The 20764-nt window shown below is 43.9% G+C and overlaps 1 protein-coding gene and 1 pseudogene across 12 annotated transcripts in view; one reads left to right on the forward strand and one right to left on the reverse strand.

Moving 5' to 3' along the window:
* Positions 1–3067: 3067 nt before the first annotated feature.
* Positions 3068–5366, reverse strand: LOC130858968 (BRO1 domain-containing protein BROX-like; annotated as a pseudogene).
* Positions 5367–7085: 1719 nt separating this feature from the next.
* METTL21A (methyltransferase 21A, HSPA lysine) overlaps positions 7086–20764 on the forward strand; it is a 62972-nt gene continuing 49293 nt past the window's right edge. For 2 of the 12 annotated variants that reach the window (XM_057744799.1, XM_057744798.1), the window contains exons 1-5: positions 7242–7678; positions 8116–8295; positions 9801–9912; positions 18311–18627; positions 19455–19651. In XM_057744799.1, the coding sequence (XP_057600782.1) occupies positions 8149–8295; positions 9801–9912; positions 18311–18627; positions 19455–19475 (597 nt within the window). In that variant the 5' untranslated portion in view covers positions 7242–7678; positions 8116–8148 and the 3' untranslated portion in view covers positions 19476–19651. The other 10 variants (XM_057744800.1, XM_057744801.1, XM_057744805.1 and 7 more) reach the window with 9 other exon arrangements.

Consider the following 20764-nt stretch of genomic DNA (forward strand, 5'->3'; position numbering starts at 1 on the left):
GTAAAATGGTACAACCACTATGAAAAAACAGTATGGATTTCCTCAAAAAAATAAAAACAGAACAGAATTATCATATAATACAGCAATCTCACTTCTGGGTAGATATATCCGAAGGACACAAAATCACTATATCAAAGAGATATCAGCACTCTCACGTTCAAGGCAGCATTATTCACAGTAGCCAAGACATGGGAGCAACCTAAGCTCCATCATCAGACGAATGAATGAAGAAAATGTGGTGTGTGTATACACACACACACACACACACACACACACACACACACACACACACAGAATATTATTCAGCCATAAAAAAAGAAGGAAATCCTGCCACTTTCGACAAGATGGATGACCTTGGGGGCATTATGCTAAGTGAAATAAGTAAGATAGACAAATACTATATGATCTCACTTAAATGTGAAATCTAAAAAACAAACAAACAAACAAAAAAGAACTCATAGAAATAGAGAACAGATTGGTGGTGGCCAGAGGCAGAGGGGGAGGTGGGGGAAATGGGTGTAGGTGATCAAAAGGCACAAACTTCCAGTTATAAGTTCTGGGATGCAATGTACAGAATGGTAACTGTAGTTAACAATACTATTTTGCATATCTGAAATTTGCTAAGAGGATAGATCTTAAAAGTTCTCATCATACAGAAAAACACTGTATGTGAGGTGATGGATATTAACTAAACTTATTGTGGTAATCATTTTGCAATAATTACATATATCAAGTCATTAGGTTGTATACCATAAACTAATACAATGTTATATATCAATTATATCTCAATAAAACTGCAAAAAAAAGATGCTTTACATCATGTCATAAGGGAATTGCAAATTTTTTTTCCCATATCTTTATTGGAGTACGATTGCTTTATACTGTTGTGCTAGTTTCCGCTGTAAAACAAAGTGAATCAGCTGTATTTATACATATATCCCCATATCCTCTCCCTCTTGAGCCTTCCTCCCACCCTCCCTATCCCAGCCCTCTAGGTCATCACCAATCATCAAGTTGATCTCCCTGTGTTATGTAGTTGCTTCCCACTAGCCATTTACTTTACTTTTGGTAGTGTATATTGTCAGTACTACTCTCTCACTTTGTTCCAGCTTCTCCTCCCCCTCTCCCTGCCCCATGTCCTCAAGTCTGTTCTCTACATCTGCGTCTTTATTCTTCCTCTGCCACTGAGTTCATCAGCACCGTATTTTGATTCCATATATATGCGTTAGCATACAGTATTCGTTTTTCTCTTTGACTTATCTCACTCTGTATGACAGACTCTAGGTCCATCCACCTCTCTACAAGTAACTCAATTTCATTCCTTTTTTGGCTGAGTAATAGTCCATTGTATATATGTACCACATCTTCTTTATCCATTCATCTGTGGATGGACATTTAGGTTGCTGCCATGTCCTGGCTATTGTAAATAGTGCTGCAATGAATACTGGGGTGCATGTATCTTTTTGAATTATGGATTTCTCAGGGTATATGCCCAGTAGTGGGATTGCTGGCTCATATGGTAGTTCCGGGAATCACAAATTAAAACAACAATAAGATACCACTACAAGCCCATTAGACTGGCCAAAACCCAAGACACTGACAACACCAAATGCTGGTAAGGATGTGAAGCAACAGGAACTTTCATTTCTGGTGGGAGTGCAAAATTGTGCAGTCACTTTGGAAAACAATTTGGCAGTTTCCTTTCTTTCTTTTTTTAAGTAAAATCACTTTTATTTTCATAAATAAAAAGATATTTCAGTATATAAACAACACTTTTACCAGGATATGTTAGCTGTCATTATCTGGTTTAAACTAAGTATGCAGTAGTTAACACAAACTGTTACATCTCTCTATGACATTCACGCAACTTCTTTATATTTGTTAAGTTCCCCAAATTTCCAACACCATTTCAAAGAATATTATATATAATGGGATAGTTTAGTCACAAAGTGTCACCTTTGCTGAGTCAACAGAATATTTACTATCTGCTTATGTTAAAGTTGCCAATTACTGATTAAATGTAATACCAGTATTTACTGCACTTTACCGAAGCACTGAGCATATGACATGTTTTCATCCCACGTATGGTCGTATGACCCATAAAAATGTTACTGTGAAAATTTAGTAACTAGGCTAATGAGCACTAGTTCCTCAAATAAATAGATCTTACAGGCCAAGGGTAAGAAGCTGGCATCAAGTACTGTTTACAGTTTTGTCAGTAAATGGTATAGAGCACAGAAAATACAGTGAGATTCAAGTGTTTTCCTATAAACGACAAAATAAAACTAAATGTTCAGTTATTACTCCACTTATTTGGAAGCTGCAGCTTCAAATATTAAATATTATATAGCAAGGAGTAATTAGCATTTCCATGTACTAAAAAAACCCTCACTGATTCTATGTCGCATTTTCCCCCAAGAGTATAAACTATGATTTAACTAATCGTTTATTTGAATACAATATTGATTCAGATAGGCATAATCTACTTATTTTTCATAATGAAATGTTTATTGCTATCTCAATACTTTATGCAGATTTTACTTATTTCTCAGAGAATTGCTGTGTGGATTCAAAGGCTTATTTATGTACGTGCTTAGCACAGTGCCTGGTACAGACTAAGCTCTCAACATACACTACTGTTACTATTTCTATTATTTGAATTGATCTGTCATTTATCATAGAAAAATTAGCTACCGCCCCAGGTGAATAATCAGGAGATAAACCTATAGGTGTTAAAGTATCATGTATCCACTATTTCCCAGGTTTGTGTATATATCAAACTATTTCAGGTATTACAAGCTATTTTTAAGATATACTGTATCTGTTTGCTAAGTTTTTGCTGTGGTGTTGGCCTAAAGCAATGCAATTCTGAAGGATAAGTGTATTAGAAAACCATATAAAAACCATGTACACTGAAATCGGGTAACAAAGGCATTTTACTCTAATTTCTATTAACAAAGAAGTAGAGATTTACCAATGTAATTCAGGACAACCTATCTTGTTTAGGTTTAAAGTTCTTTCTTTTCATCATGCAGTATTTGACTTCTGCAAAAACATTTTCACTCTGTCTTTTCACATAGAAACACTAAGAGCTGATAGAAAGTTCTGTCCCCTAAGTAAAAAAATCCATTAGAAAAAGTACTTTAAAAAATACTGTAGGTTTGTTTATTGAAACTGAAATGAAGTGCAGGACTACCAACACAGGGGTAAGTTCTTAAATGGTCTCAGCATACCTATGAACACTGATATGCGAGTAAATTATAGATTCTAACATGTGTAAGGGATTTGGTATGAAGATTTTTTGATCTTTAAAAGTGATTTTTTTTTTCCCACCAGAAAAGGTAACTGACACAGAATATAACAAGTCTGTGCTACAAGTGACATAATGGAGTGTGCAAAAAAACTGTCTCTGTTAAAAATCGGCTCCTGTCATTCTTTTGGTATCAAATAAGAGGAAGGAAAATAAACATTTTTTGTGAAGATAGAAAAACATACCTGAAACCACACGATTCTGGCCTATAGTGTATTACCCTGAAACTTAGTACTACCCAGAGTTCAGGGAAAAAAAAACCCAACCGCCAAATATGCCCTTTAGAGGCACAATAAAAATCTTTCACAGCTTGTCCTGATTAAAAAGGAGTTTGGAAACAAAGCATGAAGCATTCCCGCTTTGTTAAAAATCAAGAACAAATAAACTGAAGGCAGATTCCCTCCAAATGTACTAAATTAATCTATAGGTTTCAAAGAAATCATTTCAAGACATATGAAGCTCCATGGTTTATCTTATCTACTGCAAGAGAAGCTCAAAGTGCGCACTATACTCTATCAATGTATTTTAGGAGATATAGCACCCAGTGTTCTTTTGAGGTTTGATATCTGGTTCTTTCACAGGCTTCACCACTTCTTCTGGTTTGGGTTTAGCACTGTTGTCCTTGGGTCTTTTGGTGAGATCAAAAGCAGCCAACGTTTCTGGTGTCCAGTGAGTGCTTGTAGGAGGAAAGTCGAAAGGTACAGGCTCTACGAGACCGTAATTTGCTTTGAGTTCCAGTTGTGGGTCTTCTGTTGGAACTTTGTGAAAGTAAATAAACCCATTTTCTCTCTGACATTTTTCTAGGGTGTTCTTCACAAGACTTCCAAGTTTTCTAAAGAACAAGTGTCCCGAAGGTTTCACTTTGGTTCAGGTCCTTTGGTTTCTCCATATTCTTTGCATAATGCTTCTGCCTTTGTATATTTTTCTGCCTCTTGGAGAGATCTAACTGCTTCACCACACTTATCACTAGCCAACAAAGTCTGACCATGATAACAATAAGCATAAGCTGTGTAGAAACACATTTTCAAGTGAAGATATTTTCTCCATTTAGCAGAGTATGGCAGGCTCCAAACTGGATAAAGCACGATCAGTTTTTTGATAGAAATTGGCTGTTTCATATTGCTGGGCAGCAATTAGTCCAGGAGCATGTTTCAGCTCAATCGCTCGAGCAATTGTTATTTCTTGAGCTTCAGCCTGACACTGGATAATGTAAGCTTCTATGAGTCGTGCCTCTAAGTCCCTCCCCTTTTCTGCAGGTGTAATAAATTTTGGGATATGACTTTCCTCTAAATGCTTAAAAATTCCAGCTGCAATTTTTAAGTTTCGATGGACTTCTTTTGCTTCATCCTCTGTTATGTTTTCTTTTCCAGCCAGTCTTGAAGCATATTTGGTATACCATAAAGCTACATTAAATCCCATGGAAATTAATTCAAAAACAGCTTCCTGCTGGGCACTTGGAACCTGTCCCTGTAATGTATCAGTCCACTTGAAACTCTGAATATATCGTGTAACTTGCTTTCCTGGGAGGATTCATCCAATGAATTAATGAAACCTTGTAAAAGCGAAAAGTGTGAATCTGCTGCATTCTTCATCGAGTCTGGATTACAGCTCAAATCGGCGAACGATTCAAGCAGTCGTGCTCTAGATGATCTCAAGTCACTGCAAACTTTTGAAGCAGCAGGGCCAGTGACTACGCCATAGTAGTTAAAAGGGACAGGAGCTGTGGCTTTTAATGGGTTCCTATGAAACCAATGTGTCATTTTCTCCAGATGTTTCCGAATTTCTCAGAGTCTCCACAGCACCCCTCCAAGAGGGAAGAAAGGGCAGTTTCTTATAAACCTAAACATACTCTTAGCATATGACTCAGCAATGATGCTCCTTGGTGTCTACCCAAAGGAGCTGGAAACTTATGTCCACAGAGAAGCCTGTACAGAAATGTTTATAGCAGTTTTATTCGTAACTGCCAAAACCTGGAAGCAACCAAGATGTCCTGTAGTGGTTAAATGGAGACACTGTACCACATCCATACAAGGGAATGTTTGTCATTCAGCACTAAAAAGAAATGAGCTACCAAACAATGAAAAGACATGGAAGAAACTTAAATGCATACTAAGCAAAGGATGCCAATCTGAAAAGGCTACATACTGTATGATTCTAACTATAAGACATTGTGGAAAAGGTAAAACTATGGAGAGTAAAAAAATCAATCAATCAGTGGTTGCCAGAGTCTCTGGAGGAAGGACGGATGGATATGTAGAGAACAGAGGATTTTTAGGAAGTGCAACTACCCTGTATGATACTATAATGGTGGCTACATGTCTTAAACATTTGTCTAAGTTTATAAAATGTACAACACCAACCGTGAACCTTAATGTGTAAACTGTGGTCTTTGGGTGATAATGATGTGTCAGTGCAGGTTCATCAACTGTAATAAATGTACCATTCTGATGGAGATGTTGATAATGGGGGAGCCCATGCATGGGGCAGGGAGTGTTTGGGAAATCTCTGTACCTTCTTGCCAATTTTGCTGTGAACTTAAAACTGCTCTCAAAAATAAACTCCATTACATAAAACAAATTCAATAATGAATAACTGAGCAAAGCAAAGAAAGTAAAAAAAAAAAAAGTAAAAGACCTTTGTTGGTAATCTACAAAGTTCACTTCAAGTCACCTTCGCAGCCCCAGGTCCTAGCCTTCTAAGGAGATGTGGACAGAGTGTGGGTCAAGCCCCTGTGCGATGCGAGAGGCGAGGAGAGGGGGTGGTCTAGGCCTGGCCTGAGCCTCTTTGCCGGTAGCTGCCAGAGGGAATCAGCGGGGAAGCTCTGAAAAACAGGAATGCTCAGGCCCCACCGCACACCAGCTGAGAGTTTCTGGTGGCAGCGTCTAGCTCTGCGGGGTTGAAAAGCGCTCCAGTTTATTCTAACGTGCAGGCGGAGCTGAGACTCGCCACGAGATAGCCGCGGCGGGTGGGTTGCGCGGGCTGGGGGTCAAGGTGTGAGAGGAAAAAGAAACAGCCCCGGAGAAGGATGCGTGACCCCCACCCAGGGCAGTCACATGCTTGGATGCTCACTTGAGCCGCGCGCTTCCCAAGGGCCTGCGGCCAGACGCCACACTCTCAGCAGTTTCACCTCACGAACAGGTGTCCCCAGGGCAGGCGCGCTAACCTTCTGCCCCAGGAGGAAGGAGACCGGGTCGGGTACTGGCGCGGACCGCACTTCTCGCCGCGTGTAACGGTCCAGTCCGGGAGCCACGCGCGGGCTCGGCGAAGGGCTTTGTCGCGTTTCCCACTCTACCGCCACGGAACGCGCGATCACACCAATTCGGACTTCACTTTGGTGACACGATTACGCATGGGTGACCACGTATTCTTCCTAGCGCATTTCCTCCTACACTTGCTCACTGATCACCCCTAAAACTAAAAACAAGCAAGCACACACATTTAAGAACACGAACGAAAGACGTGCGCGCGAGAACCAGCACACAGACAAGTGGACCCAGCGCCTGTCCAGCGCCAGGCGGGTGGCTTCCCGGTCCCCGGTCGCCACGGCACCCACGCCCTCCGCGCACCCGCCCGCGGCTCCGCACCTCGCTCTCCCCGCTATCTCTGCCCTCGGCTACCCGAGAAACTACCTCGGGGGCCCGAATACCGTGGGGACCCAGGAAGGAGGAACCCCGCCCCCAGCCCGCCACGGCGTCCGGGCTCCGGGTCCCCGCCCCAGAGCGGCCGGCCCGCGCCATCGGCGCTCGGAGAGCGCTGGTCCTGGAAAGGGGGGGGACGAGGACCGGAAATGTGTAGCGCCAGCGCGGCCCGCCCGCCAGGCCGGTCTAGCGGCTCTGCGGCGCTTTAAGGCGGCTCACTTCCGCCGCCGACCTGGGGGCGGGGAAAGCGGCGCGCGCGCCACGCGGGGGCCGCCTCCGGAGCCGTAAGTAGAGGCCGGGCCGCGCCGCGGGCCCCGGTGCGTGGCAGGCAGGCCCGGCTCCGCGCGGGCCGGCGCGCCCTGGGCCCTCGGCCGGGAGGTGGCCGGCGCCCCCGGGGCGGGGCGGGCTGCCTGCGCGGCGAGGGGGGCGCCTCTCCCCAAGCTCCCGCCCCTGCGGCGCCGGCCTCCGCAGCTCCGGGGCCCGCGGGAAGGACGTGCGTACCTGTCGGCCCTTCACCTGGGCGGGCGGGGGCGGAGTGGGCGACGCCGGGGAGGCCTCCGAACCGCGGGTGGCCGAGTGCACGGGGACCCAGGGACTCGCTCCCAGCGAGCGACTCGGAATCCACGAGCGGCTCTCACCTTCAGTCTCCGGGAAGTGGAGCTGCGTCGACCGTGTATATCCAGCGGGTGTCATAAAGCAGGATAATCATACCGTTCACCCCAAGTTTAAGGTCAGGTTTGAGTCCGTGGTGGTCGCAGTGGAACGCACTGATTTAGAGGGAGTGAGGGAAGAACAAAGCACCACAAAATGCCCTGCTGACCGCAGCTGGTTGCAGCCACAGTCCACGCGGGCCCGAGCAGTTTTAGGAAGCGCTACTTTCTACGCGGCCCTGGGCTATCACCCCCGCTTCGCTCACTCTTACCCCGCGGCGAATGCACTGAGTGGTTCCAGCTGAGTACACACGGCATCCTGCACCTTTCGCATGAATTCAGAGCGAAATCTCACTTCCCAGAAGAGCTCTGCAAAAGGAATCAGAGAAAGCCTTCCCCCAACCCTGTTTCTTCTTTTGAACTTGTAAAACATCCTTAAGAAGCATTTGGGGCTTCTAAAGAGATGATGATGCATTTTTCTGGCTAGAGCGTCACTCGGGATTCTTTTGCCCCACAGCTTGGAGGGAGCAGAAAGCCGGGCGCGGGCGACATGGCCCTGGTGCCCTATGAAGAGACCGCGGAAATGGGGCTGCAGAGGTTCCACAAGCCTCTGGCCACCTTCTCCTTTGCAAACCACACGATACAGATCAGACAGGACTGGAGGCAACTGGGAGTCGCAGCGGTGGTTTGGGACGCGGTGAGTAAGCCCCGGGGGGCCTCTGAAAACTTCCGCAAGTGATTGTAAGACTGGTCTTTATTTTTTAAAGATAACGGCTTTATTGGGATGTAACTCATATACTGTACATTTCACGTAAAGTTATTATTATTTTTTAGTAAATTCAGAATGGTGCAACTTTCACTATGCTCCATTTTAAAACATTGCATCACCCCACCTCCTTCAAAAAACTTCTACCCACTGGACTCACCCCCCTTCTCCCTCCCAACCAAATAGATTGCATTTTAAGAGTGAGTAAAGAAAGCCGAAAGAAATTAAATGACTTACGAGTTATTTACCCAGTCTGGAAGACTGGAAGGAAAGCTAGAGCCCCTAGCTGCTTTGGAGACACACTCATTCAGTTAGTTTTTAAGTTTAACATTGCACAAAGAATGTTGTAAACTGACAAAGCCCAAAATGAAGATTATGTGTTTTTTTTCAGTTTTCCATAGTTGTAATGATTAAAAAATTATGCTATAATTGCTGCTTTACTTTTTCCTCTCCCAGCACTGTTCTTTCAGCTGCTTGTGGCAGAGACTTGCCTTCAGCATCTAGCCACACCTGAGATTCGGTGGGAGCTCAGTGAATGTTGGATAATTGATTGGCGTAGATACAATTTTACAGTCTTAACATTGTATTAGGGGTGTTAGAGAAACATTTGGGAATAAAAATCTTGATATATCATAACCCAAATTACCACTTCTAGGAATCTAGGCCAGGATAACTACAAGAAAAGTTTTCTCAGAAAGAGTAATAAAGATACATGAGAGTGAGGAATGGGTGAGTCTCCTGCATTCTCACCAAGAAGAGGAATTGCTAAGTATACTAATAGGATGTGGCCATAAAGAACAAATTATATTTAAAAATTTTAACAGTACACAGTGATTTATAGAGTTGTATGCAAATGCTAACTCACACAGCAAGTCCAAACCTTTGGCTAAAACTTACCTTTTGATGCCTGGCCCCTGGGGAGGGTGATGAGTTTTAGGGACGTAGGAGAGAGGGACGGAGCTCTGGGAGCCTTGGCACTGCTCTACTTTTTCTCTTTGGTTGTGGCCTAGCTGATTTGAACTTGGTTTAGGAACTGGACATTCCTTTAAGGAAAATTGAAGAGACTGTTAATGCCAGCTCTGCCAGAGTACCTTTGTAAACCGCGAGTGTGAAGATGCTGTGACACAGTAAGAAATAACCCTTCCCGGATTCAGCAGGACCCTGTCTTGGGTGGGCAGTGTCACTGACCACTGCCGTCCCCGTAAGGGCCTCTGGTGGGGCCTGAGGCAGCTGTGCGGTGGCACTCGGGGTCTGTGCTTGCTCTAGGTGACCCCCCAGCAGCCTTTGAGTTCCTGTGTGTGCTGTTAACACTGGGAATTGAGCCTTGCGGTGGGAGGAGGGTATGTGGTGTCTTCCTGGAGCAAGTAGCCTGCTTGAAACCCTTCAGGCCCTGAAGAGCTAGTTGACCTTAATTGTCTCGCTGTGTTTTGACTCAGGCTGTCGTTCTTGCCACCTATCTGGAGATGGGAGCTGTGGAGCTCAGGGGCTGCTCTGTCGTGGAGCTGGGTGCTGGCACAGGGCTGGTGGGCATCGTGGCTGCCCTGCTGGGTGAGTGTGATGCGTGACGCGCTCCTGTGTGAGTGGAACTCGTGGAGGGGCGCCTTTTCCTGATGAGAACCTGTTGTTAGTTTCCCTCTTACTGGATTACTTTCCTTCCCCCGTACTTATTACGAGTCACCCGCCAACTGCTATGCTCTTAACTCCAGGGAGGCTGATTCCTTCTCTCTCTCTCTCATCCTGCTATTTATACTTCTCACGGGAGATTACTTTGGCCCCTTCAATTCTGTGATGCCTATAATATCTTAAGGTGACTAAGTTCAAAGAGAATTATCTTATTCGTGTACAGAGCTTTTTACAGTTTAGGCGCTGTCTCTATGCTCTCAGATTTAACCCCAGGAGGCGGTGAGAGCAGATAGTCTCATACTTCATTGCTGAGGAAACTTTGCTGGTTTTCTCTTTCACGGAGGGCTGCCCCCGCCCCCCACAGTTTGTATTGACTTCTATTATTAAACACTAACTGAATTGATATCAAGGTTTGTCATTTTTTGCTTAGCATACAGACATTAATTTAGGCCTAGAGCATTTTTAAGCTTCATTTCTATTTTATAATTCATTGTTGACTGTTTTCTACAACTTCTGGCTCATATAGTTCAAGCAATCCGATGACTGGATGGACCGGCCTCTAAGATACAATGTACAATATTCCCCACTTCAGTGTTGTCAGCTGTAGCTCTTGTTAAAATGCAGTTTCTGCTTCTGAAGGTCTGGGGTGAGGCCTGAGAACCTGCATTTCTAACAAGCTCCCAGGTGATGAGGAGGATGCTGCCACAGCTGCAGGTCCTCAGGCCACTCATGGTTGGTCAGAATCTGGAATTCTATCAAGGTTATAGATACTTGAGGACCCACTAAAGCCCCACTTTCATCCTGCCTCTTTTCTGGTAACTTACATCTTTTTCAGCATTCCTTTCTCAGTTTAGATTTTGCCTGCCGAGATTTGATGGGGAGTACAGGCGGGGCAGTGGGTGGAAGTGTGTTCATAGAAACTGATTTAGGTCCATCTCTCTGACACTGCAGCACTTTCGGGCACTAAGGAGGCCCTTGCTGATGCACTGCCTTTTGATCTGCTCAGGTTAACCTTGTATCAGTCCCCATGTGTGTTAGGTATATTTTTAATTTTCATTTTTCCTGTGAAGCTGGGATTCCGGGAGATTGAGCCACTTTCTGAAGTCCTGATCAGTGGTGACCTGAGACAAACCAGGCTTCAGGCACAGCGGCCCAAGTTCTTTCCTTTCCATGACACTAACTCCCGTCTCTGTGATGTTTGAGAGGAGTTAACTGGTAGGTGAAATGAGATTTCTTCTGCCTTCTCCTGAGAACAGGGCCTCCTCACTGCTGTCGAGACAGCAGAGCGTGGTGACCTGCATAAGGTTAGAGGCCCACTTGGCTCTGACCTCTTTTTATTTTAATTTCATTTTATCAAAGCATAGTTGATTCACAATGCCATGCCAACTTCTGCTGCACAGCAAAGTGCCTCAGCCATACATATACACATTTTCCATTATGGTCCATCACAGAATGGTGAATACAGTTCCCTGTGCTACACAGTAGGACTCTGTTGTCCACCCATCCCATATACAGTAGTTTGCATCTGCCAGTCCCAAACTCCCAGCACTCCCTTCCCACCACCACACCCCCAGATCCTCCAACCACAAGTCCACTCTCCATGGGCTCTGACCTCTCTCAGCTCTTACTAGCCGTGTCACCTTGGGCAAGTTGCTGAATCTCTGAACTTCGGTTTCCCAATAAACTGGGGATGATAACCATGTTCACTGACCAGCGAGGATCAACTGAGATCACGCGCAATCTGTTAGCTTGCTGACTAGCACAAAGTAAGTGCTCAACAAGTGCTCCCTGCATGTTCGCTTCTGATCTAGAAATCTGGATCTGTGGGCTTGGGAAAGCCGGGATAAGGTTCTTCCAAGACCATCATAGAGCAAGGGACTAGTTAGTTGTCACCACAAAAGATGGGGGCTCTGGGAGGGGCGAGAACAACAAAATGGCAGACGGTGTTCTTGCGATTGCTCCAAAGCAGCACTGGTTGCTGCCTTATTTCTCTGCCCCACAGCGCTCTGTGTCTCCCCACCTCCTGCCCTAGCTCTGTCACGTTTCACTGCAGGCAGTTGTTTCGCGTGTCTGTCTCTCCTGGCAGGCTGAGGCTCCTGAAGAAAGGGGCCACGTCTCATTCTGTGTGTCCCTAGTACAGCAGCTGGCATACAGTAGATGCTCAAATAGTCCTAATAAGAGATGAACTAGAAAATCATGAATATTACTGTTTCTGTTATAAAAAAATATCTCTATTACAAAAATAGCCCTAGAAGCAGTCTTAAAAAAGGGATTTTAAAAAAAAAAGGAAAACCTACGAAAGATTCTGATTATTCATGACTTTGCAACATAATTACCATGAGCATTTTGATGTATTTCCTCCTATTCCTTTTCTCCATCCGTATTTTAATCAGTTATAATCATGATTCCATACGTGTGCTTATGTGTGTGCATGTGTATTTTCACACACATACATATGTATGATGTTTCATTTAACATGTCATATGCATTTCTCTGTGCTAAGGCATGATTTTCACACTCATTTGTGGCTACAAAGTATTAGGCTGGAGAAATTTTGATGTTGAAACCTAAGAGTAAGAAAAAGTTAATCTCTTTAAATTGGAAACAGAACTAGAGTTGGTAGTGATTTTGAAATGTCAGAAAGAGATCGATTGTTCCCCTTTTTAAACTGCTTTCATTTTTTTGGTAACCTTAGTCCTGATCCCTGACTTCGGGGAACACCCACCACGTGCCTGTCACGGTTCTAGAGCAGCGGTCCAGTCAGGCAGGTCACTGATCTCAGAAAGTATCCATTCTAATTCTGGAGGGGGGGGTGGGGGGGGAATTACATTAAAAAGCCCTCCTCCCCCAAATGGTAGATGATATGCAGAATGTTAATATAGGGTGATGAGATTTTCTTTTCTTTTTTAAATTTATTTATTTTATTTATTTATTGGCTGTGTTGGGTCTTCATTGCTGCACACGGGCTTTCTCTAGTTGCTGAGAGTGGGGGCTACTCTTCATTGTGGTGCATGGGCTCCTCATTGTAGTGGCTTCTCTTGTGGAGCGTGGGCTCTAGGCATGTGGGCTTCAATAGTTGCAGTACATGGGCTCAGTAGTTGTGGCTCACGGGCTCTAGAGCGCAGGCTCAATAGTTGTGGCACACAGGCTTAGCTGCTCTGTGGCATGTGGAATCTTCCCATAGCAGGGCTCGAACCCATGTCCCCTGCATTGGCAGGCGGATTCTTAACTACTGCACCACCTAGGAAGTCCAAGGTTTTCTTGTTAAAAGTAAAAACAGCTGATGATTCCTGGGCGGTGCCTGTGTTCTGGATGCTGCGTCTTTACAGCCTTTCATCCTCACCACAACCCCGCAGAGTAGGCCTACTTGGAGCTCTTTTCAAAGTGGCTAAATTAAGGCTTAATAGACATCAAGCAACTTGCCCAAGGTCACACACGAATGGATTGTGGAGTTAGAGTATGAATCCAGTTCTGATTCTCAAATCCTGTTTCTTAGTTTGAAAATCTCTTCAGCCTTTATACTACTTGAAAACTATTCTTAGGAAAAAAATTCCATCTTAAAGACAGGGTTCTGTAAGTTGGAGGGTGGGGTCAGGAATCTGGATTTTAAAAACTTCCCAGGTGATTTGATGCCCAACCAAGTCTAAGGACCACTGTCTTAGATATAATGTTCAGGAAGAAATTGTCTCTTCGTCTTCCGTAATTCCAGTGCCAGTCTCTGCTGAACTTTCACCTTGTATGTTTAAATGAAAGCTGTCGATGTCTCTAACCTGGCTATTTGTCAGCACGTGTTTAAACTTGAATTCTTCTTCCCTTTTCAAACCAGTCCTTTCTCTTTGGTTCTGAGTTAGCATCTCTATCCAAGGAATCACTCAAGCCAACTCCCTGACCTGCCCTCCCCACTGCTCCTGCCCTTGAGCCCTGCTGAGTCTTTTAACTATTTCTTGCTTCCATTTCTCCCTTTCCATTCCCACTGTCTGGCTGGAGCTCTCATCATCTGTCTCCTGCTAGATTCTGTCCACATCCCCACCTGACCTTTCTGCCTCTGTCTTATCAAACCCACTTTTCCCAGCAGCTGTCAGGGTGGTCCATCCAAAATGCCGAAGTGATGGGCTGATCCTGTGCCTCCCCACTGCCTGCAGGCCAGACCCCAGGCTTCTTAGTGAGGCTCTGTGATCTCACCTCGCTGACTCTTTCAGGACAGCTGCACTGCGTGACGCTCCAGTGACACACGCACTGCCGGTGGCCTGTGCCTTCTGCCTTGAATGCCCCTCTTCACCTCTTTCCTCTGGTTAATGCCACATCTTTCAAGTGTAAGCTTCGATTTCCTTTCCTTCTGAAAGCTTTCTCTGCCTGCTGCTCCTCTTGAAGAATGTTTCCTCTGTGACCACATATTTTCCTGGTACTCCCGTGTCCCTGTATTTCACTCCCCATATTGCATCATAGTTACGTGTCTGTGTGTCTCTCTCTCATGAGACGCTCAGTTCCTAGAGGGCAAGGACTTTCTTACCCATCTCTGTATCTTTAGCACACACTCTGTGCTCCAGTGTTTGAATAAATTAAGGCATTGCTTATAAAACTAAAGACTAAAAGTAATGACACATGTTTACATGTTCTTTTTCCATTACCAAGGAAGTGCCAGCAGGCTATGTTGTCCTATTGGGTCAGTTTCTATTAGTTTTTCATGAACTGAATATTGTCTCATCTCCCTCTTTACCCAGCATGGATCTCATGGGCAGTCATTTCATTACCATCTTCACGCACCATCAATACCCTGCACTTCCTTGCTTCATCCTCTTCACTGGGCTCAAAACAAGGTTAAGTGCAGCTCCCCGCTTGTTCCAGGCCTGCACCCGGGCAGCTGAGTGTAGCTGGAGGAAACAGACTGCAGCTGGGTCTCATTTTAAATTCCTGGTCAGGACCCTCTGGGGGGCTCTTTGTGCTGCCAAGGAGTCCAGCTCTGCTCCCCCTCTGCTGACCTCCGCCCTCCTTCCTCTGCTTTCACTCTGAGCTGATGACATTTATTCTTATTTTACTGAGAAGACTGAAGCAGTCGGGAGGGAACTTTTATAATGTCCCAGCACTGCTTCTAACCCCGCTGCGTCCGGACCCACGGTCTGCCTTTGCTCCTGAAGCCACGTGTAGAGGGACTGTCTGTCCTGCCCGGGGCCAGCCCCCTCCGCCTGGTCAAGGATGTTGATCTAGTGGTTCTCCTTCCTGCATTATCACTTTCCCTCTTTCTACCTGATCAATTCCATTAGCATACAAACTTGCTGTTATTTCTCCCATCCAAAAAGTAAAGAATAAAACTTAATAAGTGGCTGACTGTAGTTCTTTAGCAGTAAATGTGTAAGTTGACCCTGGAATATCTGGTCATACCAGATAGCAAGGAAGCTATCAAGGATGACTGGGGTTGTGTCAAAAGTCCATTGGCAAAAGATAGCCAGTGTGAACACTGATAACGATGACGGCGTAGGTTTAAATACACCAGGTATGTTTAATGCCTGACTTCATAACACAACAACAACAAAATAAACCCAACCTGTCATCTTTGGAGGATACTTAGAAACCAGCTGTTTGAAATCTAGTTTATAAAAGAGGAGCTAGGAGCAAAATTGACCCTGCCTTTCCTATTGAAACAATTCCCCTACAAAATGAATAACCAAATAGTAATTGAAAGAAGCTTTCTCAACAAAGAAATGCTCAAGGAATCTAATAAACGAAGGATCTGGGCATTGATTGTTTGTGGTTGCTCAAATCACGAAAAGAGAGCCTACCAGATATTATATCCTCTTGAAGAACACCACCGCCACCTCTGAAATACTCTTGTTCAAAAAGTCAGACTCCAACAAACTTACAGGAGATGCAGAGCGCAGAGGAACATGTCCAGCTACACCAGTGGCATAATCAGCCAAATCTAGATTGTGGGAAACTACAGGACAGATGACTTGTCTCGTCCCTAAATCGCGGGAGAAAAAAAAAATAAAGGAGACCAATAGATTAAAAGAAACTTAAGACATCCTCTGTACCCTTCACCCAAATAAATAAGCAAAAACTCCCAGAACAAAACCACAGGCAAAATGCTAATACTCTGTGAGCTGAGCATTTGGGTGATAAAAATCGTGTAATCAGTGAGGGAGTGATTCCCAGAGAGTCAGGGGAGTGGTTACTGCCGGGTGGGCTGTGTTCGAGACTCGGCCTGTGGTGGGAGTCTGGGAGCAGTGACCACAAGGAGGGAGCCTGCAGCTCCTCCACCCGCATCACTGTGGTGGCCTCCTCACAGGGCTCCTTGCTTCTGGCCTTGCCCCACTGCTGGGAATTCTGTTCAAACCTAAGTCCAATCACTAGCACTTTTGCTCAGCACCCTCCAGTGGCTTCCCATCTCACTCAGAAAAAGCCAGAGCCTTTTTGGAACATGACCCGTGAAGCCCCACCTGGTCTGCCTCCCTCTGGTTAGTTCTTCAACCTGTTATTTCTCTAACCTTGTCTCCTCCTGCTTTATCCCTCCTTCTAGCCACTCTAGCCTCCTCCTCGCCTGCCCTGTAGGGCTTTGCACTTGTTCTTCTACCTGCTAGGAATGTTCTTCCCCCTGAAATGCATTCGGTTATTCCCTCACCCAAGTCACCTTCTCAGGGAGGCTGTCCCTGTCTACCCAACTCTCTTACTTCCTAACATTTTATGTCTCTCTTTCCTGCTTTATTTTTTTCCTTGGTGTTATCTCCAGCCAACATACTTTTAAAAACACCTCTTGCTGCCTGTCTCCTCACTTGAATGTAAGTTCTAATAGGGTAGGGGTTTTTCTCCCATGGCTGATGGCAGGCACATGGATATCTGTAGAATTGACGGATGTTATGGGGAAGGGTCAACTGACATTGAGATCCAACTGAAATTCTTTCTAACCTGGCAGGTTAGAAGTAGCCTTAGAAATCCCTGAGACAGGCATTAGAGGGGGTCTACCTCTAAGAGCTGTTAACATGAACACTGAGGTGACATGCAAAAGACCAGATCACTCCAGTATTGCCGGCAGAGTGCTCTGTGGACTGTTAGGAAATCCAGAGGTAAAGTTCTAAGTCAAACCAGGAATAGGCTGTCTGATTTCTGTTATCAGGAGAGATGAAAAGTATCCCTGAACTCTGCTCATTGGGCAGCACTCTGTCTAGCAACAAATGGTCAAAGTGGCAGGTGCATGCATCTAACAACTTGCATATTTTCACAGTATCACACTTGGGACTGAGTCAAATGTCAACTTGAATTACATACTGTCCTAAAGTTACATGTCAACATAAGAAACATTCAGTATAAGCTGCTGCTGAAATGGCTTCCAGCAGCTGGTCTGGGGCCCTCTGGGTGATCACCCATGAACACTGCCGACTGAAGCACGCAGATGAGAAATCTTATGAAAGAAGGAAACATAATTTTTAAATTTCAGAATTTACGGGGTCAAAACCAAGCAGGATTACAGGTATTATAGTGTTAATACAATGTGGATGAGGTGTTTCAGGGCTGACCTTATGCAGTTGCTTCTCCTGAAGGGTAGCTGCCAGTTCAGACTCCTCTCAGCCATATGGGTTCAGAAACTTGGCTCTCTTAGTTCATGGTAAACAACCCACAAGAAACAGATTAATAAAATATTGCCTTACTCATTTTACACATTGCATGTAGAAACTTACACGTAGAGAACATCATCTCACGTTTTAACCTACGGTACTTTAACACAGTCTAGTAATTTGTAACTTTACCATTTTTCAATGATTATATATAATTACATGAATACATATAGATTGCTCCATGACAGCGTAAGGAGAGGTAGACTGATATTTCTTAGCCAATTAATCTTTCCCTAGATTCTTTCAAAGTTTTAGCCCCAGAAAGGACCCTTTGCCTGTTTATGGTATCTTATCATCTTCATAATTGCTTGCTCCCAGATTTTTCACCTTTGGATTCCATGTTACCTCGAGGACTCCTGACGGGAAGAGAGTGACCTAATGAGTGAAGTATAATGGTAGATACCGGCGGAGGGTGGGCCACTTCTGTCTGCAGAATTCAGAAGCATCAGCTGACTTGTCCCTTGGGGACTCTGGGTTTACTAGGCATGACTTCAGCAAACAGCAAGTGTGTCATCAAGGCAAACCGAAGTTCCGCTTTTACCTGCAGGCAGTAGAGAAGGATGCTGGCCCCCGTTCTGCTGTCTCACAGCTCTCCATGAAGGGCGTGACACTGTGTCTATCAGGTGGAATATGTAGACACTCACGCTGCTGTTTAACTTGATCCCTCTTCTGTCAGTTGTACTGATGTGCGCATTACTTTCTGTCCCACGTTCTAGGTGCTCATGTGACTATCACGGATCGAAAAGTAGCATTAGAGTTTCTTAAATCAAACGTGCAAGCCAACTTACCTCCCCATATCCAGCCCAAAGCTGTGGTTAAGGAGCTGACTTGGGGACAGACGTTGGGGAGTTTTTCACCTGGAGAATTTGACCTGATACTTGGAGCTGATATCATATATTTAGAAGAAACTTTCACAGATCTTCTTCAAACATTGGAACATCTCTGTAGCAACCACTCTGTGATTCTTTTAGCTTGCCGAATTCGCTATGAACGGGATCACAACTTCTTAGCGATGCTGGAGAGGCAGTTTACTGTGAGTAAGGTTCACTATGATCCTGAAAAAGATGTACGTATTTACAAAGCACAGAGGAGAAGCCTGAGAGAGGACTTATAGTTGGCTATAGTTTATAAGAATGTTGTCACTGCGTGTGTCAATTAACGTCTTAGACTGGGAATATAACCATATGTAATGAAATGGCTTACTGTACAAAAAGTCTAACCAAAGGCTCTCAAAAGACAAAGCAAACATGCAGTTTTAAAACAAAGCAGTGCTTGTCCCATTGCTGTGACTTTTTAGTTATATTTTACTCACTCTGAAATTCAATTAACATTAAAGGAAAGTGTGCGATGGTGGTTTATGTTGTTTCTGTATCCCATCCTGCTCCCTCAATAAACAGTTTTCACGGATGCTGTGATGAAGGGTTGATATAAAGGCATCTTCAAAGCAGTGAGCTTGTTTTGGTGAGGCTGGATCATGCAAATCACTTAAAACACATTGTAAGACATACGTTTAGCCCAGTTTTCTAATTTTTTGAGTAAAAAACAAGAGATTTAATGTATATTCCCTGAGCTGTTAATACTCTTGAAATCTTTTGTCTGCTGCATTTAGGTCTTAAATACTTTTGGTTATTTGAGATTAGGATGTGAGTTTTCTGAGGTCTCATATGCTTTTTGACATAATTTCAGATTTAGCTATATAAACAAAGGAGTAAGTAAAAGTAAAATTGTAGTTACTTTTTGATAGCACCTAAAATCTTGGACCTCTTTGTGCTGGGAATAGGTTATCTTCTTCAAATCAAAAACTTTAGTTTCTCCCTTCAGCTTTACCCTTTCTCAAATGTTGTTGTATTTCTTTCCTAGGCTTTCCCTGCCTCCTTATAATGCATAGGATGACAGTGAAAAAAAGTTTTAAACCTCATCCGTCCATGCGAGGTGAGCTCCCCAAGTGTAAGCTCCTCCTGTGCTGTACTCGTAATTGCTTATTCACTGTCTGTGCTCCCCAGAAGACTGTGAGCTTCTTGAGGGCCAGGAATGCTTCTGCCTCCTCAGTATCTAGTGTATCCTAACCAAATATTTGTTGAATGAAAAAGATACATTTAGAGGGTATTGATCTCTGGGTTAATTGATTGCTACATTGTTTTATGATTATCTTTGATAGACTTTATGAAGTCACACACATACCCCTTCCTTTTTTTCATAATGTAAAAGCTTAAACAACAGCTTAAACAGATTTAGATCTCGAGAATATTATAATCTCAGTATGGTATTTGATACTAGAGATAGATTTCCTTCATAAAACATGAGAAATAAGACCTCCTCCCTCTTAACTTTTTAATGAGTATTTTGGATGTGGAAACACCAGATACATTGTTTTCTACACATATTTTAAATAGAGGTTTTACTTTAATAAAGGTGAATGTAAAGTTCTGAGCATTGTGATGTACCAGTTCAACACAATTCTGATAAATGCACATGAAATAGAAATATCCATCCACAGCTTACCAAATTCATAAAATGCTGTATTGCACCAGGGGCATGGAGGTCTTTTAAAACAAGTTAAACTAAAGCCCTGCAATATCAACAACACTATAATGAAAGGCTAATCCCATCTAGGTATGTTATTAGAAATGAATATATTAATTTGAGTTCAAACGTCCCTTTAAGAACTTTTATTGAAATATAATTGACGTTATAAATTGCATATATTTAAAGTGTACAATTTGATTTTTTTTTCTTAATAGTAATATATATATGGGAATCCCAATCTCCCGGTTCATCCCACCCCAACTCTCCCCCCCACCCTGCTTTCCCCCGTGGTGTCCATATGTTTGTTCTCTACATCTGTGTCTCTATTTCTGCCTTGCAAACCGGTAGATCTGTATAATGTCCCTAACTTCGGAGAGAGGTATTAGAATGCCTTTCAGTGTGGATGAGGTGGGTGGAGAGCCTGGATGCTCTTCCAAGTGAAGTAAGCAGTGATTGGGTTCTTTTACATTTTCATAAAACATTAAGAATCAGAAAAGGTTGAAAATAATTCTTTCCCCTTGTCCTACATATAGAAAAAAAGGAATAGCTTGGTTGTTTAAGTGAAAATCAAGTGACTTTTTTTGGCTTTCTGTTCAGAATGTGGTCACAGGTCCAGTACCCTAAGGAAATAGACTCAAAAGTGA

The sequence above is a fragment of the Hippopotamus amphibius genome, chromosome 8 (assembly GCF_030028045.1).
Source record: "Hippopotamus amphibius kiboko isolate mHipAmp2 chromosome 8, mHipAmp2.hap2, whole genome shotgun sequence".
Lineage (NCBI taxonomy): Eukaryota > Metazoa > Chordata > Mammalia > Artiodactyla > Hippopotamidae > Hippopotamus > Hippopotamus amphibius.